General features: G+C 35.4%; 1 protein-coding gene across 1 annotated transcript in view; it reads left to right on the forward strand.

Moving 5' to 3' along the window:
* The window catches only part of LOC121316382 (dystonin-like), a 189,945-nt gene that overhangs the window by 75,741 nt on the left and 89,205 nt on the right, over window positions 1-24,999 (forward strand). Inside the window, exons 9-34 of the mRNA XM_041251459.1 lie at window positions 2,109-2,275; window positions 7,649-7,761; window positions 8,065-8,171; window positions 9,225-9,344; window positions 9,840-9,935; window positions 10,056-10,183; window positions 12,193-12,286; window positions 12,567-12,721; window positions 13,074-13,557; window positions 14,095-14,223; window positions 16,125-16,202; window positions 16,312-16,473; window positions 17,226-17,330; window positions 17,641-17,736; window positions 17,952-18,077; window positions 18,531-18,683; window positions 18,915-19,069; window positions 19,601-19,727; window positions 20,276-20,459; window positions 21,790-21,947; window positions 22,397-22,575; window positions 22,776-22,914; window positions 23,146-23,339; window positions 23,621-23,783; window positions 24,327-24,410; window positions 24,500-24,607. Of these exons, the coding sequence (XP_041107393.1) occupies window positions 2,109-2,275; window positions 7,649-7,761; window positions 8,065-8,171; window positions 9,225-9,344; window positions 9,840-9,935; window positions 10,056-10,183; window positions 12,193-12,286; window positions 12,567-12,721; window positions 13,074-13,557; window positions 14,095-14,223; window positions 16,125-16,202; window positions 16,312-16,473; window positions 17,226-17,330; window positions 17,641-17,736; window positions 17,952-18,077; window positions 18,531-18,683; window positions 18,915-19,069; window positions 19,601-19,727; window positions 20,276-20,459; window positions 21,790-21,947; window positions 22,397-22,575; window positions 22,776-22,914; window positions 23,146-23,339; window positions 23,621-23,783; window positions 24,327-24,410; window positions 24,500-24,607 (3,804 nt within the window). The remainder of the gene's footprint in view (window positions 1-2,108; window positions 2,276-7,648; window positions 7,762-8,064; window positions 8,172-9,224; window positions 9,345-9,839; window positions 9,936-10,055; window positions 10,184-12,192; window positions 12,287-12,566; window positions 12,722-13,073; window positions 13,558-14,094; window positions 14,224-16,124; window positions 16,203-16,311; window positions 16,474-17,225; window positions 17,331-17,640; window positions 17,737-17,951; window positions 18,078-18,530; window positions 18,684-18,914; window positions 19,070-19,600; window positions 19,728-20,275; window positions 20,460-21,789; window positions 21,948-22,396; window positions 22,576-22,775; window positions 22,915-23,145; window positions 23,340-23,620; window positions 23,784-24,326; window positions 24,411-24,499; window positions 24,608-24,999) is intronic.

Genomic DNA, 24,999 nt, shown 5'->3' on the forward strand with positions numbered 1-24,999 from the left:
ACATACTACTGCCTCAGCATAACATCATTAAAAAAAAAAATACTAAAACATTCATTTGACTGTATGTTGGTTACAGTAGTGGTTGATTTAATTGTACACTGTGGGATGTATTGTAGCTATTCCAGGATATTGGATGTTTTACAGTGTAAGTGGCATGTGATTGTTCAGGTTGTTTATAATTTTGTAGTCTGTGTGGATCAAATCCCAGCTTTTTTCATTACCAACCCTTTGAGACTATCCACAAAGCTCAAACTCTTTATTTAAATAAGTTTTTTTTTAATGTGAAAGGAGCCAACACCAAGTTAGAAAAGTTTATATTAAACTTAATTAAATATGAAACTTTCTGTGATTCATAAAACAATACTTTTCACAACAGAAAAGTGTTTGAATACCTAATTATTTTTACATGGCCCAATATAAAAAGTAACAATTTATTTATTTAAATTATTTTTCATTAATTTTCTGTTTCAAACATAATACAAAAACAATGAGGATAAAAGAAAAGAAAAACTGCATTAGTGTATGGTGATATCATTGAAAGTAAAATAAGTAAATGAAAATATGTATAGGCTGAATCATCTTATCAGCCATACGGCACACAATCAATAAACAAGAGGGCAGGGTCTCAGATTATTGTAAGAAAATTCAGCCAAGAATAACACCATGTAACATTTATTTATTTATTTATTTATTTTTTGTTCCTGGGTAGTAAGTGTTATTTCCTAATTGCTTATGCCTCAGAAGTATAGAAAATGGCTATTATTCCCCACAAACTTTGCTTTTGTGACCAGGACAGTGATATTTCAAAATATCACTATTTCCAATGGGAAAACGGGCAAATGTGTGTCTTTGAGTAGTTTTTCGAGATTTACAATTATACTATATTTACAGTATAATCGTAAATCTCGAAAAACTACTCACTTCTAAATCTTTTGTAGTCATTTTTGTATTACTTTAGTATAAATACATGTTCATTTGGCTTTATATGTTGTTTTTTTCTGACTTTATGTGAACAAAAAGACACACATTTGCCCGTTTTCCCATTGGAAATAGTGATATTTTGAATAATAGCCATTTTCTATACTTTTGAGGCATAAGCAATTAGGAAATAACACTTACTACTCAGGAACAAAAATTGTGTTACATAGTGTAATAAAAGGAATTAAGCAGAGGGAGCTGTAAGTTGTAAGGTGTCAAAATATGAGAGAAAGGGCTGCCATGCACTATAGCATTTAGTGCTAGATCCATAGATACATTAAGAGTGAATCTAATTTTTTGAGAAATTGCATGATGTCTCTAACCCAATGAACATGAGAGGACAGGGCAGCTTGCTTCCAATTCATAAAAATAAGGTGGCAAGTCAGAAGAGATGCAAAGGCCAGTGTGCTGGATTGGTATTTGGACAAAAGTAGACCATCCGGTGCAACTCCAGAAATCACTGTAAATGGTATCGGGTCAAAAGTAACAATTTAGAAGAGTAAAATCAAGTTACATTCAGCTCTATGTGCAACACTTATCAAAAAGGAAAATCTCACCAAATCAGAAATAATCTACTCAGACAATGTAGCTATTGGTTTGTTAGTAGCCCAACTTTGTGTATTATTACTTTTAAAATTGTAACTGTTGTTTTTTCCTTTCAGAAAGTTTTGAGTACAAGGCTAAGGGCTGGTTTCACAGACCCTTATTATAATAATAATCTTTATATAGCACCTTTCATAGTGGACCACCATCGCAAAGCGCTTTACAAGATACAAGACTATGGTGTGTGAACAGTGCATCAGCTGCAGAGTCACTTATAACAACTCACCCCAGTAAGACAGAGCACAAGGAGGTTAAGAGACTTACTCCCAGTCACACAGTGAGTCAGTGGCTGAGCTGGGATTTGAACCTCCTGGTTACAAGCCTGTTTCTTTAACCACTGGACCACACAGCCTCCTATGGCACATGCCTTGGGCTACCTAGTGTAACTTAAGTTATGGTACTCTAAGAATAGTGCTAATCAGGGTCTGTGAAGCCAGCCTAACGCCTTGCCCATTATTTCAGAAAGCTCAGAATGTCTCACCAGTGTCCCATCTCTCACCATCTCTCACTTTTTCCATGCCTTTTAGATCTCCGATATCCATGTTACTGGGGAGTCGGAAGATATGACAGCTAAAGAGAAGCTGCTGCTGTGGTCTCAACAGACAACTGAAAGCTATGCTGGTGTGCGATGTGAAAACTTTACTACCTGCTGGAGGGATGGGAGACTATTTAACACCATTATTCATAAATACAGGTACTGTGCTTCAAAAGGGAGACAAGTTCATTAGTGTAGATTGATATAGATTAAATCTGCCATTAAAAATGCTAATGTCAACATGAAGTGCTAATGCTGTAAAAATAAAGTATTTAAACAGACTAGCAGTGTAGGATCAGGACAAGGATAATGGTTACAGTTAAACCACCCATTACAAACATCTATTTAGTATGATAGGTGTTTACTACAAAAGGTGGTTTTAGATTATCATTGCTAATTCATGAATATAGTTTTATTCTATACTCTGCTTTACTACTATACTGTCGTTATATGACTGATATGCTTACACAAATGTATATTAAAGCAACTGTTATGAGGGAATTAGTATCTGTTTGGGTTAGAAAAATACTCATTACCCTGAGAAAAAACTCACTCATGTAAACATTTTATCTTTGGAACGTCCTGTTGTGTGTTTTTCAAATGCTCTCAGCTATTTGGAATTTAGTTTACAGCACTGCACTGCACTTGTGGACCTTGTATCAGTACTGCTGAATTTAGATCTTTAGTTTGTTGTGTATTTATATATGTATTATTGGACCATATACCTTTCCTCTGCAGATATCTTGAGTGCTAATGACGAGAAGTCTGTTTTATGCAGTATTTACTGGTGTCTTTATTTTTTGACAAAAGCTTTTGTTTTACTCATTATTAGCTTTATTAATATTATTTCCTTGTCCTTATTTTCAGAGAAGTGTGGTTGTATTTTTTTTCTTTTTTTGTTTTTTTTTGTGGTGATATCAAATACAATGCTGTAGGCCAGGGGTTTTCTGCTGGGGGTATGCGTAGCCCTGGGGGTATTTCTAGTGGGTATGCACGACCACTCAGAAATGCAAAAATAAAAGTGAAAGTAAAAGAAAATAATGATCTTGAATTCATTGTTTTCAACGGTATTATATATTATCTCTAAACCACTGTGCATACATATTTCATTTTTTTTTGTTTAGCAGCTCAGATGTATCGTCCATTTTTATGCATGCGTGATTTCGATTGAGCGGATTTCCATTCAGATATTAGGGTGGGTGAAGCAGGTGTCTGACGATTCTGCCTGTGCTGCACGTGAAGCACAATCTTTCTGAATTTTTTAGAAGTATAAATGCTCTTGTAAACATAACTAATAATCACAGTACTTGACTTTATTTATTAGGCGTGAGTGCTTCTGGTTGAATTTATTTTTGGTGTTCGATAGAGTACATCCAGATTATACTGTGTGTTGTTTCTCAAGTTAAAAATGGATATATTTCTTACTTGCAAAAGAAAAACAAAGGAAGAAAAGAGTCTCCAGAAAGTGCAAAGCCACAGAAAGTTAGTCCCATTGGATACTTTTTATGTTAGCCTTAAGAAAAAGTGAATCATTGTTAGTTCTTATAGTTTTATCTTAATGTTAATGTAACATGATAAACAGTGCAGACTGTTTTGGATTATTTATAATAACTTTGCCGAATAGAAAGGGAAGAGATTCCATTTTGATTTTGTGCATCCAAAGACCTATGATTAAATGTTTTAAGAATTAGGCCTACTGTTTGGTATTATGTCCTAAACCAGCAGTTTGTCAGTCTCAAATTGTTGTAACATAAATTATATATTAAATAAACAACAAAAAAATGATTCAGTAGAGCGAAAGTTGTAAAGGGGTATTTGAGCTGAAACCTCCAGGCAGAAGGGGTACAGTTTTAAGAAAAAGTTGAAAACCAGAGCTATAAATAAACTGCTGCATTCAACAACAAACTTTGTTGTTGGTCAATTGTTGTGAATTTGGCCTATTAAGTGATTTTGTACCAAGGAACAGCAGGAACATTTAAAATGTAGTGTGTATAAAAATCTAAAGATCTTCAACAGAAGAAAAGTGTTACCAGTGATAATAGAATTACTTCTAATAACAAGAAAGAAAATTGGTTTCAAATTTTTGTTACTTCTCCTTTAAAATTGCTAATTACTAATTACCATGGCTCCTGTGTTCTACATACTGTTATTTCCACATGCACAATAACCATTAAAGCAGAACACATAGCAGCACAGTCTATTCTAATCTGTGGCTCATTAGCTTGATTTTAACTATCCTTAAGGGAGGTTCTTTTGAGAATATATACTTGTGAAATTGTGCAAAACAGATACACATTATTATCCTTAGTAGGAAATGATCTTTAGGTTTTGTCTTCCTTTATAATAGTAAAAGATAAATCATGCTAAAAACTCGCTATGGTCTATAAAGAAAGAAACAAATATATATCTTATTACTACATGCTGCTTCTTGCCTCTGGTTTTCATTAAGTTTCTAGGACCACAGTTTTTTATTTATTGTTTCTCCCTGGAATACTTGACTTGTGAAACATTGCTAACCTCCTAATGAAGTAAAATCATTTATCTCATGCTGTTTTGGACAAATGCCCTCTTCAGCTGTGTGGGAAGAAAAGTAAAAACGGTGCAGTAAACAGTTATTTTTCAAGAGTTCTGTGGATGATGTCATGATTTTATCAGAATCGAATTTGAATTTCTTCAATGTACAGTTTATGGAATTTCTTGTAGATATTGCAGTATACTATTCCTGTAGAGGTGCATGTGAAAGGTTTATGGGTGTTGAATGATGATTTAGCGCCTCTGGTCTCTGTTTGGGTGTTAATGTAATTACAGGTAGTGCATCATGGTCTACTGCATGGAAGTGTGCCTTTTAAAGGTTTCCTAGAAGGGTGAATCTCACTGTGAATGACATATTGTCTCAGATTGGTGTCTCTTCTTTATGACATCAGTGGGTAAATAGGCACTGTAGATAAGTCTTACTGTAAAATTTGAATTCTGCCATCTGCAAGTTGTTTACTGTTATGATATAAAGCATGCTTTTTGTTTCTATTAGAAAAATGAGCTTTAACTTCAGTGATGATCTCATCTGGAAAACCACAATTTGCATATATATATATATATATATATATATATATATATATATATATATATATATATATTAGTTGTAGTCGAAAGTTTACATACCCCAGTGGAAATTTATAATTTCTAGAAATTTCTCAAAAACAAAGAATTTTAGGAAAAATCTTTTGTAGCAAAAGTTTTGCTTTTGTGGATGGACAGAACGTTACAAGAAATATATGTATATAATTATTTATTTCAACATTTTTTTTGCAACACTCGGAAGAATGCCAATTCAAAAGTATTCATATTCTGACAAGGAAAATGAAATAATAGCTAGTTGAGGCACCTTTAGCAACAATAACCTCTTTTAAAAGATTAGGATATGGCATATGATGAGCGATGAGCTTATGGCATGAATCTTTAGTGGTTTTTGACCATTCTTCAAAGCAGAATTGCTCCAGTTCATTCAAATTTCGAGGACTTCTCTTGCAAGAGTCGTGTGACATTTTTTTTTAATAAACAATGAAAGGCAGTTTAATCCAACAGATTCTATGGCAGGGGGCCCCACCATCACCCCAAATAAAAAATGTGTTTCTATCAAAAAGCTTTTCATAGTCATACGGTAGCCCCTCGCTAAACCAGCTGGACATGTTTGTCTGACATAAGAAGGTGTCAGGTTTTCAAAAAATGCAATACAGTCGCACACAAATTCATTTATAGAGCTCACTGTATTTTACATGTATAAATTATTGTGTTGAAATAACACTGATGTGTTTGGTATAGGCTACACATTATAGTTCTTCTCCTAATTGTAGAAGACCTGTGATTGTTGGCAGGGACAGATTTAACCTTATCTCGGCCAACCTTGCATTCTCCCACACACTATTCACAACAGCAGGGCTTCTGCCCTGCCACCTTTTGATACATTCTATCTAACCCTTACAGTAGATTACCGCAGTACATTTTCGGTTTTCTCTGTGGTTTGCCATGTTTTTAATACAGTGCACATCGATGAAGGCTCTACCGTGTGGTACTGTGGTTAACTGCGACTGGAGTTATGCACAATAATGAAAATCAAGGTCAACTACCACATGATAGAGCCTTCACCGAGCCGGCACTATTGCTATAAGGAAAAAAAAGTCTCATTATTTTCTTTTAAAACTTAGATTTACCGGAAAATTGTAATGATTCATTGAGTACTGTCCACTGAGAAAGGATTTAGGAAAATAGTCCCAAAAATGTTCATAAAGGATCACATAGGCCTACATAATTACAGAAAAAATACAACTGTGTTATATTACTGAATCATCCGTGTTTCGGTTTGTTGTTGTTGAAAGATGCTGAGCTTCACTCAAGCTAACACTTGAGTTGCAGGTGCAGGACTGGTTGCTTTCGTTTGTGCAAAGTATTGATTGACTGGTTTTAGTAGATAATAAAATACATTTGGACTAATTGTGTCTTTGTTTATTATTTGCTGTTCAATAGATGTGGACGGAGATTTCATTACGGCACGTCAAAATGAAAAAGCTGGCACTTGAACAGATTTAAGTTTTATTTAGTTGATGCTGTGACATTCCAGCGGTCATCTACTGTCTGAAAGAAGCCCACTAGAACTCAAAGTTGGTTGGCTGATGGCATTGAATCATTTTCTATATGCTTTATTAGACTTTGCTATGATTTTACTATGGTAAACTTTTATAAAGGGAATACCTAAGCAGGATGGTCTCAGACTAAAATAAATACACATAAGTGTACAAATGAATGCAATTTAAAAACCAAAAATTCCTCAGTATATTCAGCTATGCAATCAGCGAGGGCAAGCAAAGACATTCTTGGGATTAAGCAGTTTTATTTAAAATCAACCCTGCCACAAGCCTTGTTCTACTCACAGCAGCCTTTCGGGTTGATTGGTAAGATGGCATATATGGCCGTACTACCTAAAGATAATACAGCTACTAACGTTTAAATAAATGTTTTTTTTTATTCTTTATAACTTCTAAAATATTAGTTGCGGTTGCTAAACATTGAAGTATGACTGTGATATATTGGGCAGGTGCGAAGAAGTGCTATCTCTGGGCATATGACACAGAACATTTCGTAGCATTTATGGGTGGTGCACTGATCGAAAAGATTAGCACCACAAAGAGATGATCATAGCCACTGCCAACTCGGCATGCCGGAACTCAAGAGCTCAATTACTATGGGCATCTAAACAACTGAAGGCTATTAAATAAATAAGAGGCCCAGCTACTTAAGATAACTGAATTAATTAAGGCTTCAATTACTTATTGCTATTAAGTAACTATGTGCCTACACCATGGCACTAAAACAACACTTTTAAAGGTTATAATCTTAAAGCCTGGTAATTCCTTTAATACAGCTGATACGACTATGTTTGTTAACTATATATATATATATATATATATATATATATATATATATATATATATATATATATATATATATATATATATATAATATATTGTTTTCTTTTAGGCCGGACCTGATTGATATGAACATGGTTGCCACTCAGAGCAGTCGATCAAATTTGGAACAAGCCTTTTGTGTTGCTGAACAACTAGGAGTGGCAAGACTCCTCGATCCAGAGGGTGAGCTATTAAACATAATATTAGCAGTAAATATCCCATTTCTGTGGTTTGATATTGCTGAGTTTATATGGTTTATTTCTAGTTTAGTTTATTTCTAGAACAGTATATGCAGAAATGGTCTTCCCTTCATGCACAAACTGTGCCTTGTTTTCCTCAGACACTAATACTCATTTTACATTATGTCTTGGTAATTGGTACCATCCTAAAACCGAAAAGGAGTTGGTTACTATTTAAAAAGTGCTGTATAAAAATGAAGTAGCTACTGATGTTGCATTCTTTCAAGTGTTTGTATCCTTTTCCCAGATGTTGATGTACAATCGCCTGATGAGAAGTCAGTTATAACTTATGTTTCAACACTGTATGATGCATTCCCCAAAATACCAGAGGGTGGAGAAGGCATCACTGCACATGTGAGTAACTGGATCATGTTTTGTTTTTAGCACATGCTGGAGATTAGACCTGCTCAGTAGGGAACCAAACAGAAGTGCTAACTACACTGTTTTTAAAAGAAGCATCCTTTAAGAATAATAACTATTGTGAAGAGAAGACAATACTTTACATCTACCAATGTGCTTTTTAAGTTGATGTGGAATGTAAAATATCTTATGAAAAACAAACCTGAAACCTGGAACTTCCAATATCTTGACTGAAGAATGTCCTTAGCAAGTTTCATTGGAACTAGACAAGCAGTTTTTGTCTAATTCCGTGTAACAGATGGACACACAGCCCCCATATACCTGCCTCCCCCACCCCTAAATGATGATACAATTAGTTGTGCTTTTAGAATAGTATGTATCATTTAGTTTCAGCACATTTGGAGAAGCTGTTATGTAAATAAATGCAAACTTCTACAATGTGGCAGAAATGTGCATACAAATGTCACCTGTTGCTGGGTGGATGATAAGGAATCAAACAATTTAATCTACTGTACTCTCCTTGGTTTAACTATACTTTTCTATTCATTTTATGAAAACAAATAACTAAATTACTCATAGAACATATATAACATGTCACTAATTCAAACTATATGCTGTAATTCATTTATGAGCTGGAACACTTTAATCTGTTGGTAAAATTATTTAGCTATTTCTGCTATATTAGCTTGAACACACCAACCTTTTGCTCCCCACCTGCTGAAAGAAGACGCTGTGCTGAAACTCTTCAAAAATATCAGTGTCGTGTCTTTTCCATCCACATTTTATAGTTAATTAAACTCAGTTTAATTAGAACAGGCCAAAACAGTTGGGAGTTTAAAAAATTTAAACACATTTGGAATAGGTTTTTTTAAGTGTCCCAAAATGTTTCTGAACTCTTGGGACATTTTTGAGTTTCTACTGAGCCCTAGTGAGACCCAAGCTAGAATCTTACGGCCTGGTCAAAGTACTTACAAAGTAGTTTGCCTTCTTTAACCTACCTGAATATAACCTAATATTGTTTGCTTTCTTTGTTTGCTTTTAAAACAGGATGTTGACATTAAGTGGGTGGAATACCAGAACATGGTGAATTACTTCAGCCAGTGGATAAGGCATCACATGACAATAATGTCAGATCGAACATTCCCAAACAATCCTGTAGAACTCAAGGTGAGGTTTTTAGTTTGTAAAAGTTTACCATGGTAAAGCATGTAGTTACACGCAGTGGTAAACTTTTATAAGGGGAGCTGCTACTAGAACAGTGGGGTTAATGAGGTCTGAAGTTTTGGTTTGATTTATTAATAACGTTTCCTTCATATAGGATCCGGGATCCTTGCTTTTTTAAAATAAACCAAATTCATGATTCTGTGTTGCGTTTCATATGAGGACCTGGTGGAAATGCAGAGGCACTGTAATGGGAAACTTAGGTTAACTTACAGTATACAATTCCAGGAAGCATTCTATAGTGATAAGTCATGATTTCTCAAATTTAAGTAATATTACTATTCAAACCAAGGTCCAAAAGTGAGGACCTGAGTCCTGAGGTAAAAAGGAGGATTACATTGAACGAAATAGGATATATTTTACTCCACTGTGTATCCATTTTTTAACCTAATAGTCTTCTAATATACAGTGTGCATATATTCTCAAATGTTGTTTTTGCAGGCACTTTATAATCAGTATTTGCAGTTTAAAGAAACTGAAATTCCACAGAAAGAGAACGACAAAACAAGAATCAAACATCTGTACAAACTGTTAGAGGTATGTCTTTAAAAATAATATCACACTGTCTGCTGTTTTCATTATTATTATTATTATTATTATTATTATTATTATTTGTAATGCCTCATCCCCCTCTTTCTTTTTCTTTTTTTTTGAAAGTCCTGGATAGAATTTGGTCGTATCAAACTCCCACAAGAATATCACCCTAATGATGTAGAAAGAGAATGGGGAAAACTTATAATTGCCATGTTGGAGAGGGAGAAGAGTTTACGGCCTGAAGTGGACAGGTATGGATGGGGACACAATCTTAGTCATCTATCACACGAAAATATGGAATTTACCAATGTTATTATATATCATATATATATATATTATATATATATATATATATATATATATATATATATATATATATATATATATATATATAGTACTGTGCAAAAGTTTTAGGCAGGTGTGAAAAAATGCTGTAAAGTAAGAATGCTTTCAAAAATAGACATGTTAATAGTTTATATTTATCAATTAACAAAATGCAAAGTGAGTGAACAGAAGAAAAATCTACATCAAATCCATATTTGGTGTGACCACCCTTTGCTGCCTTCAAAACAGGATCAATTCTTCTAGGTACACTTGCACAAAGTCAGGGATTTTGTAGGCATATAGTCAGGTGTATGATTAAACATGTATACCAAACAGGTGCTAATGATCATCAATTCAATATGTAGGTTGAAACACAATTATTAACTGAAACAGAAACAGCTGTGTAGGAGGAATAAAACTGGGTGAGGAACAGCCAAACTCAGCTAACAAGGTGAGGTTGCTGAAGACAGTTTACTGTCAAAAGTCATACACCATGGCAAGACTGAGCACAGCAACAAGACACAAGGTAGTTAAACTTACATCAGCAAGGTCTCTCCCAGGCAGAAATTTCAAGGCAGACAGGGGTTTCCAGATGTGCTGTCCAAGCTCTTTTGAAGAAGCACAAAGAAACGGGCAACGTTGAGGACTGTAGACGCAGTGGTCGGCCAAGGAAACTTACTGCAGCAGATGAAAGACACATCATGCTTACTTCCCTTCGCAATCGGAAGATGTCCAGCAATGCCATCAGCTCAGAATTGGCAGAAAACAGTGGGACCCTGGTACACCCATCTACTGTCTGGAGAAGTCTGGTCAGAAGTGGCCTTGATGGAAGACTTGCGGCCAAAAAGCCATACCTCTGACGTGGAAACAAGGCCAAGAGACTCAACTATGCACGAACACACAGGAACTGGGGTGTAGAAAAATGGCAGCAGGCGCTCTGGACTGATGAGTCAAAATTTGAAATATTTGGCTTGTTCGCCAAAGGGCTGGAGAGCGGTACACGAATGAGTGTCTGCAGGCAACAGTGAAGCATGGTGGAGGTTCCTTGCAAGTTTGGGGCTGCATTTCTGCAAATGGAGTTGGGGATTTGGTCAGAATTAATGGTCTCCTCAATGCTGAGAAGTACAGGCAGATACTTATCCATCATGCAATACCATCAGGGAGCCATATGATTGGCCCCAAATTTATTCTGCAGCATGACAACGACCCCAAACATACACGAAAGTAATTAAGAACTATCTTCAGCGTAAAGAAGAACAAGAAGTCCTGGAAGTGATGGTGTGGCCCCCACAGAGCCCTGATCTCAACATCATTGAGTCTGTCTGGGATTACATGAAGAGCGAGAAATAACTGAGGCTGCCTAAATCCACAGAAGAACTGTGGTTAGTTCTCCAAGATGTTTGGGCCAACCTACCTGCCGAGTTCCTTCAAAAACTGTGTGCAAGTGTACCTAGAAGAATTTATGCTGTTTTGAAGGCAAAGGGTGGTCACACCAAATATTGATTTGATGTAGATTTGTCTTCTGTTCACTCACTTTGCATTTTGTTAATTGATAAATATAAACTATTAACATGTCCATTCTTACTTTACAGCATTTTTTCACACCTGCCTAAAACTTTTGCACAGTACTGTATATATATATATATATATATATATATATATATATATATATATATATATATATATATATATATATATATATGTGTGTGTGTGTGTGTGTGTGTGTGTGTGTGTGTGTGTGTGTGTGTGTGTGTGTGTGTGTGTGTGTGTATATATATATATATATATATATATATATATATATATATATATATATATATATATATATATATAGTTGCCTGTAATAAAATAACAGTTTTTACTATTGTCAATTAAAACTGGCATACAGTAGCAACCTCCATAAAATTATACTTTAATGCATTTTTCTTCATTTCAGGCTTGAAATGCTGCAACAAATTGCAAGCAGAGTACAGCGTGGCTGTGTGGCTGGGGAAGATAAGTTAATGTTGGCAAGAAATGCACTGCAGTCTGTAAGTTACAATAGAGGTTTTATATTCTGGTACAAAATCTTGTGATGATGTTAGTGTTGTAATGATGTTCCATTATAGTCTTGACTGGTTCACTAATATACTGCTTGTAAAAGCTATTTTTTAAATTAACGGAATACAACTAATAAATGTTTTCTAAAGCACTAAAAATTGCACTCTGAACATTAAGTCACCCATCAAATGTTGATGGGTGACAGGGATACTTTCTTGAACCATATCTGCTGTTTTAAAATTAGCTAAACAGTCTTCTTTAATATTTTAGGATGCAAAAAGGTTAGAATCCGGAATACATTTCCAGAACGAAGCCGAGATTACAGGATACCTGCTGGAGTGTGACAGCCTCCTTCGCCAGCAAGTTGTCGATATCCAGATTCTTTTGGATGGGAAATATTATCTGGCCGATCAGCTAGTGCAAAGGTATGAATCCCCAACTTTACTGAATCAGACTGAAATAATACAACCCAGTATACTGTTCAGTGAGGGGGGAGCACACCTTAAATTCAGACAGCTACTGAATAGCTATCTGAATTTTTTTACCCTCACACTGTTTCCAGAGTGATCATACTATACATTTTAAATTACATTATTTATATAATTAGGAATTACATGCAAAGAACTCGTACACTGATATAACACAGTATACACATCTGAGAAAACACACACTCAACTGTTTTATTTTGGGTTGTTAACAAGCAGGCATTTTTTAAATTTATTTTATTATTATTATTATTATTATTATTATTATTATTATTATTATTTGTGTTTTTAGGGTATCAAAGCTTCGGGATGACTTGCTAGCCCTCAAGTCTGAGTGCTCCTCTGTGTACAGCAGGGGACGCACTCTGTCCACAGAGCAGACCAAGATGATGATTTCTGGAATAACGCAGAGCTTGAACTCAGGTTTCTTACAGAACATGAACCCGGGCTTGAACACAGGTCTGTCCCAGGGTTTAACACCTACCCTGACACCTGGATTGATGCCAGGTCTCTCCCCTGGACTCTCCTCCAGTTTTTCATCAAGTCTGACTCCCTATCTGACCCCTTCCCTCACCCCAGCCATGACCCCGGGGCTGCAGCCAGCATTGGTGCAGGGCTATGTTACTGGAATGGACTCCGCAGCACTGCAGTCCCTAAAACGAACGCAGATCCGGAAACCCACAATGAAATCCTCACTCGCTGATCCCAGTTTGACTGAGGAAGAAGTCAACATGAATTTTGTGCAAGATCTTTTGAACTGGGTTGAAGAAATGCAGGTGAGAATCTTGGTTTATGATTATAGTAGGTGTCTGCACTGATATCTTTATTTTTTAGTCTGGTGTCAGCTTTTGGTGTTTTGAACATTTTATTTATTTATTTATTTTTTAAAATAATTTTGGTAACATACAATGTATTTGTCTTGCAGGGTTTACCCTTATAAAAGTTTAGCACAGTAAATTGGCACTGTAATTTTACAGTTTTCCCATGCTTTTCCCATGGATATACTGCATTTACTATAGTTTACCATGGTTTTCCATCTTTTTAAATATACTTTACCATACCCTATTAGGCTTTATAACGTGTATCTATAGTTCAGAATGCTTTCACTGTACTGTGCTTTTACTATGGTAAACTATTATAAGGTTAAAAACATTTCTGTTGCAAAACTTGCTCAGATTCCATGTATTACCAGTTAAGATTAATTCCATATCTACTAATTGATATATTTCATACCTAATGGATATGTAAAATGCATGCAGTTGTTATTGATATTGCTATTTTGCACTGAAACTATTAATTCTGTTTCTGTTAAGGTACAATTGGATCGTTCAGAGTGGGGTTCAGATTTGCCAACTGTGGAAACTCATTTGGAGAATCACAAAAGTGTACATAGAGCAATTGAAGAATTTCAAGTGAGCCTTAAAGAAGCCAAATTTAGTGAGGTAATGTATTTAATTTTATACGTTCTGTTAGATATGACACAAGTAAAAAAGACTATTAGTTAGACTATTATTGCTCCACAGTTAACAGATATATATATATATATATATATATATATATATATATATATATATATATATATATATATATATATATCCTGGTCACAAAAGCAAAGTTTGTGGGGAATAATAGCCATTTTCTATACTTTTGAGGCATAAGCAATTAGGAAATAACACTTACTACCCAGGAACAAAAATTGTGTTACATAGCGTTATTGTTAAAAGGTGAGGGTCCATGATTACTATAAATATAGGTAGCATAGGCACAAGTTTGCCATTCCTGAATGTAAGGGAGCAGAAAATGGCAAAATATGCTCAGTTAAGCAAAGAAAAAAGACAGTCTGTAATTACTTTTAGAAATGAAGGTCAATCTTTAAGACAAATCGCAAGAACTTTGCAAGTGTCTGTAACTGCTGTGGCCAAGACCATCAAACAATTTGAAGAAACTGGCACTCATGAGGACCGAACAAGGTTAGGCAGTCCAAGGGTGACCTCAGAATCAGAGAACAAGTTCATTCAAGTCACAAGTCTGCGAAACCGGCGTTTAAGTGCCCCGAAATGCTACTAGAAGTACAGATGTTTCAACATCAACTGTTCAGAGGAGATTGCGTGAAGCTGGCCTAACTGGAAGAATTACTGCAAAGAAACCATTGTTAAGAGTGCAGAGTAAGAGGAAGAGACTTGCGGGGGCAAAAAAACACAGAAACTGGAATTTGAGGAATGGACCGATGAGTCAAAATTTGAAATATTTGGGTCTAACCGCAGAGTATTTGTAAGACGCAGAGAGGGTGAGCGCATGAGTTCTGCATGTGTGGTTCCCACTGTCAGGCATGGAGGAGGCAGTGTCATGGTCTGGGGTTGCTTTCCTGGTGACAGAGTTAGTGATCTTTACCAAGTCCATGGCAAGCTCAACCAGCATGGCTATCATAGCGTACTTCAGAGACATGCCATTCCATCAGGATTATGGCTAGCTGGGCAGTCCTTCATTCTTCAGCAAGATAATGACCCGAAACACACGTCAAAGTTGTGCAAGAACTATCTGGTGAAGAAGGAAAGTGAAGGACAGTTGGCCTGGCCTGCCCAGTCTCCAGATCTCAATCCCATAGAACTTGTATGGAACGAACTGGACAGAAGAGTCAAAGCAAAGCTACCCACAAGTGCCCTACATCTGTGGGAATTGCTGCAGAAGAGCTGGGAAGACATGGTTGATTTCCTGCTGAAACTTGTTAACTGAATGTCTCGTGTTTATGAGACTGTTAATAAGGCAAAGGGTGGCTATTTTGAGGAATTCAAGATTTAGAGACAATTTTCAATATTCTTGAACATTGCTTTGATACTCCTTATGTTTTGTTTTGTATAGTGTAACGTGTTTACAGAAATGTATACTATATATATATAAAAAAAAGAGTAAAATCATTGAAAAAAGGGTAATGGAGACTGCTACCTACAGCTTACACAATGTAATACAATTTTAAATCTAGCCTGAATAAAACATATACGATACAAAAGCATCCAATTATCATATATAGATATATATAATATTTATATATATATTATATCTATATATATATTATATATGTATATATATATATATATATATATATATATATATATATATATATATATATATATATATATATAATAATATAATATATCTATCTATATATTATAATATATATATATATATATATATATCACTAGTGATTAAGATGGATGCTTTTGTATCGTATATGTTTTATTCAGGCTAGATTTAAAATTGTATTACATTGTGTAAGCTGTAGGTAGCAGTCTCCATTACCCTTTTTTCAATGATTTTACTCTTTTTTTTGTTCTGCCACAAACAGATCCAGATGACATCTCCCCATAAACACAATTACTCTGAGAGGTTAAGCAAGCTAGAAAATCATTATGGCAAGCTGCTGGTAAGAACTTGTCTGTGTTTTCGTGTTATATTTCTTGTGTAGTGTACATTCTGCCTAGCCTGCTAATGCTTAATGGAGTTTTGACTTTGTTAATGTTTTACTTTCGAAGAATTCCTCTAGAAATCGCCAGAAGTACCTTGAAAGCCTGCATGAGTTTGTGTCAGGAGCCACGCGGGAGCTCATCTGGCTGAACGAGAAGGAAGAGGAGGAGGTGGCGTACGACTGGAGCGACAGGAATTCAAATATGGCAAAAAAGAGAGATTACCATGCTGTGAGTCATTATATTTAGAACAAATGTTAGTAAAACAACAGATGCCATCAATGTGTTTTTTATAAGTTCCACATTTTTGAAACCGTGAAAAAAATAAGCTTGAAGCTTCTGATGGTCTTTGACTTATTACTCTGTGATAGTTATTACTCTGACTAATGAAAATGCGTTCCACTCAAAGGCGTTTTGTATTTTCAAAACATTTGTCTATTTTTGAGCCACTTACTTTGTTTTGGTTTTGATAACCAGAGATGCTAAGTTCTTGCAATGATGATTTATATTATGAACAAATTAAAAAAAAAGTTCTAGCCTTCCGTGCAATTTTAAGAATTTTGTTACCTTAGAAATACATAAAATGTCAACTCTGTAGGTGTCTCCTGTAAAATTGTTTTTATCATTATAACATAAATAAACATGGAAAAAGGCTCCCAGAGCAGTAAACTAATTTGAAAATTGTATTAATAGTCTTCTACAGTGGTTGCAGGAACAAGTTTGTTTGGCTCACACAATTATGCAGTGGCAAAATAGAGATCACAAAGGGAAAACTATGAAAGAATGCTGTCCTGACACTAAGGAGTTATATAATAGTGTAAAATTATTGCCTGAAATGAGGAAACTACCCAAGTCACATTTCAAATCATTGATGTTTTTTCTAAAGGCAGACACAGTCTTGTGGTGGCAGTGCCAGGGGAGTAAGTGCATTTCACACTTAAGAGATTTCAACAGATTTGCATATATTTTCTGTCCTGACACAGGATCTCATGAGAGAGCTTGATCAGAAAGAGAGTGCTATTAAGTCTGTTCAGGATATGGCCGAACAACTTCTACTTGAGAATCATCCAGCCAGGTTAACTATTGAGGTAATTCAAGCCAAATGTTTGCTGTAGCATGAGAAGGCCTGATAAAACCAACTACTTATTATGTATGCCTGCTGCATTAACAAAATCGAATGCATATATCCTTTTATAGGTTCATTATTACTATTAATGTACGCTTTGTTCCTCCTAAGTAGACTTTCCTTAAATTATTCTGATTGTCTAATATAGTATGATCATCTGTTGTCTTAGATATTAAGCTTATAAATCTAATTTGTATCTTACTTTTTTTTTTTTTTATTTGACTTCCCAGAATAAACACAAAGTATTCATGGCTATATTTGTTGCTTTCTAGGCTTACCGTGCTGCCATGCAGACGCAGTGGAGCTGGGTCTTGCAGCTGTGCGGTTGTGTGGAACAGCACTTGAAGGAAAATGCTGTCTATTTTGAGGTAAGCAAATATTGTGACAGCACTGGAACAAAGGATGTTATAAAGCAATACATCATATTATCACATACTATACCATGCAGTATCTGCTACAAAAATACATTACCTTTCAACAAATATTGGGTCTTGCTGGTGGGGAATATTTACATTCAGCGGAGTGTATATAAAATAAATTTCACAACTTCAGTACTACAGTAGCATTGTATTTATTTTTTCAGTTTTTCAATGATGCCAAAGAATCTATGAATTATTTAAATAATTTACAAGATACCATCCAAAGAAAATATGGCTGTGACCGGACAAGCACTCTACATAAATTGGAAGAACTGGTTAAAGAATCTATGGTAAGATGTCTATGCAAATGTCAGCAAAACTTCAAAAAATGATGTGCGTGATCAGAAACTGTGCAGCATTCTTATAGACCACAGCTTCACCTACTGGTATTAGATGAAATAGACTTGATAGTCTATAAGTAGTGAAAGAGATACATAAAGTATAAATACACATATTTTTATAGTTTTGTATACATTTTATTGCATGATACACCCAATTTAAATTACAGGGACATTTCTGTTTTGTTGCTGCCATCAAAGCTGTATTTCATTATCTCTAATGAATGCTCTTGTGAAAACTAAGAATATAATGGGAAGGGAAATCAAATGTATTAAGTAGATTTTTAAATGCAATTGAGGCAACACAGAAGTTTATTTAGTTTATTTTTATTTAGTTTATTTAGTTTGTGTAAAAAGCTAAGGAGAGGATGTAATTATCATTTTGTTCACACAATCTGGTTTCAGGATGAGAAAGAACAGCTTTTGCAATACAAGAGCACTGTGGCAAGTCTTGTTGGGCGGGCCAAAGGAATAGCCCAGTTAAAACCTAGAAACCCTGACGGCAACATCTGGAACTCCATACCAGTGAAAGCCATCTGCGACTATCGACAGATTGAGGTAAGCCATTTTTTATTTAGCAATAAAACAACATCATCAAAGTGTGAGTAGTGCATACAATTTCTTTAAAAAAAGTGATGAATGGTATGGTTCCAGAATAGAAGAACAAACAGATGATTTTACCTATAGACACCTACCCTTAGAAAAAATGGTGTTAACCCTTCTGTAAATGTCTTGGCATGATAGCAATGGCTCAGTCTTTTATTCTTTGCACCTGTCTTTTGCCATTAGATAACTATCTTCAAAGAAGACGAGTGCATACTGGCCAGCAACTCTTACCGAGCAAAGTGGAAAGTTATAAGCCCAAATGGAAATGAGGCTATGGTACCTTCTGTGTGCTTTACCATTCCACCCCCAAACAAAGAAGCAATTGGAACTGTCAGCAGGTATGAACACAGCACATCACAGCTTGACTGCTGCTGTATTAGGAATGTGCAGTAAAGATACTTTCCTTTTAAGAGAAATATTGAAATAATATGAAAGAATAATAGTGTAAATCAATGGTGCAGAATATAGTAATAACTGTGCTATAAAGCATAACAAGAGTATTGTAAAATCATGCTAGATCACTGTGAACTGTGATACAGCTACAGTAAAAACCGTGATAAATGTATAGTGTAAGCCTGAGAGACATGAGAATGTGCAAAATTACCCATGTGTACGCATTTGGGTACATTTAATCTTTCACAAGATAGTCAAATGAAAATGCAAAAAAGGGAAGTACAATAACGTGAGATTTAATAGAAAGAATATCATTTTGTACATTCCATGTTTGTTTTATTTAGAGTTATATTATATAACATTAACAAATGTTTTGTACTTGCATGCCAGCAATCAATAGAACCTTATCATAATTATGCAAGAAAACTATTTAATTAGCTATCTTAGGGTGACCTTTCTTATCAAATCCATTTCAGAATTGAGCAGCTTTATCAGAATGTCTTGACTCTGTGGCACCACTCCCATATAAACATGAAGAGTGTGGTGTCGTGGCACTACCTCATGAACGACATTGAAGCTATTCAAAATAGCAATGTTGCCTCAGTAAGTGTTGTAAATGAGTATGCATTTTTAATAGCTTACATTGATACACTTTTCCCTTTGATTTAAAAATAAAAAAGAGTACCTGCAGGCTAGGGTGGAACAGCAATGATGGAAGCACTACTATTAAATTATGGCTCTCTACTGTTATGTGCATGCATAAATAAAATGTCTGACTTAAAAGGAAATGCTGCTTTATTAGTCATCCAAGCTATGCTTATCCTATCATAACAGTAAGGGGGTGACATTAGCAAGCACTGCTGTTATTGAACTTCTTAACTATCTAATCTTTATACATAATTTAAACATCCTGTGTGTCATCTTTGTTGGATATATATATTCAAGTAATTTGAGTGTACTACAAATACGAGGTGTGCATTATGTAATCCTTGAACTGACTAATATTTTTCAAGCTTAGTGTATTTTTGTAAAATGTTTAAATTTATGCTTATCTTCTTATAATTTTTATGATTGTAACATACTATGTATGATTCTGTAATCTACGTATGGTCCATGCTGAATATGAAATAACTACTTGCTGTTCTTTTCAGATAAGGACCATGTTACCAGGGGAACACCAACAGGTTCTCAGCAACCTTCAAAGTCACTTTGAGGACTTTCTTGAGGACAGTCAGGAGTCTGAAGTTTTCACCGTCTCTGACAGAGGGCAGCTGGAGAGAGAGGTTGTAATCTGCAAGCAGTACTACAAGGACCTTCTGAAATCAGCGGAAAGGGGTATGTTGAAATTGAAATACCCAGTTCAATATACATTGCAAACTGCCAAGAAGGGTTAATAGCACCAAAAATGATTTAACTAACAGTATTTTATGTATATCAATCAATCAATATTTTATACAGCGCCTTTCCTAGTGGACCACCATCACAATGGGCTTTACAAGATATTGAGGAACAATGCATGATACATTAAATACAGTGAAATACAGGAGATGCAGTGCATTAAATACAACATTAAAAAAATGCAAACACATTAAATGTAGGCATAATACATTAAATAAAAGGTTAGGATGTTAATTCTAAATACTGGGGATCCATGTGTCAAGCAGAATCATATGAATAAAATGGAGTGAAAAACCTGAAATACCGATTTAGACAACAGCTAATAACAGATATCTGGCTTGAAGAGCATTGAAAGCAAGAGAAAACAAGTGGGTCTTGAGAGTTTATTTGAAGCGAGCGACGGAGCAGCACGCACTAAAGCTGGGAGAGAGTTCCAGAGAGTCGGGACCATGAAGCTAAAAGAGCGCTCTCTGAGTGTGGTGCACGTTTGCTACTTATAACAAGCAAGCCAGAGTCAGAGGACCACAGCTTGCGTGCAGGGCCATAGCAGGTCAGCAGGTTGGAGATACTGTGGACCTGCATGATGAAGGGCCTTGTAAGCAAGCAGGATAGTTTTGACAGTAATGCTGAATAGAGGTATAGAGGTCCACACTTTCACCTGAAGAATTTGCATTTTAAAAATGGTATAAAATGTAAGCCCATAAAAAATGCTCTGACAAAATGATGCCCTTCTGTGGCAAAAGTAATGTAAAGCTTGATTCCAGATGTTTACAAATATCATTGTATTGCTTTCTGGTGAATTGTACATGGAGAATCTCCTACAAATAACATGCAGAGCAATGTACATAACATGGAAAGCTGTGAAATTCAAAGATATAATTTTAAAATGTTATAGATATAATTTTAAAATGTTTTTATATTTCTCTTTACCATTGTATGGTAGTTGAAATCATTCTTGAAGCTTGCCTCAAGTAACTACTGTGCACAGCTTTCCCTTTCCATTCAAATCATATGACAATGTACTTTCCCACCTACTCATGTATATAGAAAGAGAGTAGGCGGGGCTGTCACATTGATATGATTGAAATTGAATGAGGGCACCAGCAATACTAAACCTCTCTGGAGCATTGCACACATCATAGAATAGTAAAGGAAATGCACATTTGAAGCTACTTGCTCTTTAAATATGATAATGAATAATAAGATGCTACACTTCCGATTCATTTTAGTGTTACAATTCTAACCTCCTTCATGTTCTTCCACACAGAGGAACACGAGGAATCTGTCTACAACCTGTTTATCTCAGAGGTGCGGAACTTCCGTACGCGTCTGGAAAACTATGAGGAGCGCCTGATCCGTCAGATCTGTGCTCCGCTGGAGAGGGACGACCTGCAGGAGAGTGTGCGCAGGATTGCAGAGCAGGAGGTAAACACTACACAACTGCACACAACTGCTTCCTTTTTTTTAACTGGGAGTTGGTTACTTGTACATTCTAATTTGTATCAAAGATCCCTTGAAAAAAAGGACTGTTCTACTTTTGTATGGCATTTTTCATTTTAAAAGGCAGTATAAGCAGGTTTTACCGTAGGTCCTGCAGGAATCTGAGAAATGTTACAAAAAATGTGACAAGTAAAGCAACACAATACACAGCACAATATTATATATTGGTACTGTTATCTTAGTATAGCAAATATGGTGATAAGATAATTTTACACGAATAGGCATCTTTTGCTGGCAGCCTTTCAGAGGAGACTGTGTGCTTCATGGTTTAGATGGGGGTATCTCCGGGGAAGGTTTTGGGTATATTGGTAGGGAGGATTTAAGTTTATGCTTATGCTTATTTTATTTTACAAATGTCTGGTATTTGTTAACAGAAATCACAGAAAGAACTAGACAGACTCAAAGAGGATCTGGAAACCATACAAGAGAAGTGTGAGACGTTCATCAGCCAAGCACCCTCGACACCATCAGTCCCTACTCTGTCCACAGAACTCAATGTTGTCGTCCAGAACATGAATCAAGTCTACTCCATGTCTTCCATTTACTTAGAGAAGTATGTGTTCATTATTATTCTGATTCTCTCTCTCTCTCTCTCTCTCTCTCTCTCTCTCTCTCTCTCTCTCTCTCTCTCTCTCTCTCTCTCTCTCTATATGATAATTATATATATATATATATCTATATATAGATATATATATATATAGATAATCCCAACTAGGTTAGGCTATATTATTATAATTTACTCTGATGTTGCAGGCTGAAAACCGTAAGCCGGGTAGTGAAAAATAGCCAAGGAGCAGAGGCCTTAGTGAAACTGTATGAGACAAAACTGTGTGAGGAAGATGCTATGAATGCTGAAACAAAAGCTACTGAGACTGTCGTGAGTACTCTGAAGGTAAAAGCAAAACTCTTCTGTCTCCTACAACATTCCTGGTTTCATTTATTTTACTTTGTTTTACTTTGTTTTGTCATGTTTCTGCTTGTCTTGTACATTAAGTCTCTTGTATTGATGAAACCTTTAGATTAAAATAAATACAAAATAGGGAAAAAAAATTAAAATGCCAAGTGCATCATCCATTCTTTTTTAATAATGTTTTTTTTTTTTTTTTTCTTTTATGCAATGTAGCTGTGGTGCACAGAAATCGATGAAAAAAGAGAAGTGTTTCTCGATTTGGAGGATGAGCTACAGAAAGCCAGGGCTGTTAGTGATCGGATGTTCGAGATGCATAATGAACGAGATTTTGACTTGGACTGGCACAAAGAGAAAGCGGACCAGCTGGCAGAGAGATGGCAGAACGTTCATTCTCAGATTGAAAACAGGTTAGTGCTCTAACACAATGAAACTGCCTTATCAGCACTACAGCAGATGTCCTAATTGACCATTGCTTCTATCTGCACTGCCAACTTTCAACATTTCCCCAAAAGCTGATTCAATCTTTACAGTTTGGTTTAATTGTGGCAGAAATACAGGCTGATTAGAAAGTAAGTTTACCACATCACCCTGTACAGTAAAAGTTCATTTGAAATTAGTTTGACTTGAATTTATTACTTCTTATGCATTTACATCATTTAATATGATTTTTTTGCTCATTGCTAACCAGGCTATGTGACCTGGAGTCTATATGCAAATCTCTAAAGTACTACAAAGACACCTATCACGCGCTAGATGACTGGATAAAGGAAATGGAAGACACTCAATTGAAGATGCAAGAAAACCAGCCGGAAGACAGCAAAGCACTAGCTGAACTGCTGAACCGGCAAAAGGTAAGAAAGTGCTTCAGGAGACCGCATTAGTATTAACAATTGTTTTAAAGAACATTTACTTATTCTTTGTCTATATAAAAACACATTGCTGTAAATTGACTTCTAGAAGTTTACAACTCACAGCATTTTTGTTTTTTTCAGCACACAACACAAGTGTCAGACATTTTGCTAACATGTGCACATTTGGAAATTAGTGGTGGTGGGAAGTGTAGTGGAAACAAAACCGAATTCTCTCAAAGAAGTGATTCTCAACCAGTAGAACGGTCGTGTAAAACTTTCTAGGGCTGAGCTGTCAGTACAGTTGCACAGCAATACGGCAGTATCAAAGTGTAATGCATTATATGAATTACAGACCATTTTATGTTAAGGTTCAATGACTGTTCTATGCATGGCACTCTGTACCCACACAATGGATCCTTTTGTGGTGTGTGAAAAGAGGTGGTGCATCATCTTCTAAAAAACGAAAAGTAAGAACATATGAAGAAAGTTGTTTGGAATTGGGAGATCCTTTGCTGGAACTGTTGTATCTTGTTTCTGTTACAGGTCCTTGTTTCAGAAATTGAAATGAAACAAAGTAAAATTGATGAGTGTCAGAAATACTCAGAGCAGTACTCAGCTGTGGTGAAGGTAAGGAAACTCATGTCATTTCAACACTTTTTTTTTTCTAATTGACAGCATTGAGTTTTGTAATAATGGCTTTGTGATCCTTTCTGTAGGACTATGAGCTTCAGTTAATGACCTACAGGGCAATGGTGGATTCACAGCAGAAGTCCCCAGTCAAGCGACGCAGGATGCAGAGTTCATCTGATGTAATCATACAGGAGGTAAAAGAAAACAAAAGTGCCATCACGGTAACACGATATTCAGTGATTATAGATATATATATATATATATATATATATATATATATATATATATATATATATATATATATATATATATATATATATATATATATATATATATATATATATATATATATATATATATATATATAGATATATAGATAGATATAGATACAAAGTAATTATTAATGTAAGCAACCTAATCACTGATGAAAGGCGTTAGCTTGTTTATTATTAGTTTCTTAAGTACATTACTATAGATTTTTCAGCTGCTTCTTGCTGGAACCTCCTGATCTGTATGCCACATAGTCTGGTTGCAGCTACACTGTTGGAGCACAGGAAGTGATTAGGATCTAGGAACCTGTAGCAAC

The sequence above is a fragment of the Polyodon spathula genome, chromosome 5, assembly GCF_017654505.1.
Source record: "Polyodon spathula isolate WHYD16114869_AA chromosome 5, ASM1765450v1, whole genome shotgun sequence".
Classification (NCBI taxonomy): domain Eukaryota; kingdom Metazoa; phylum Chordata; class Actinopteri; order Acipenseriformes; family Polyodontidae; genus Polyodon; species Polyodon spathula.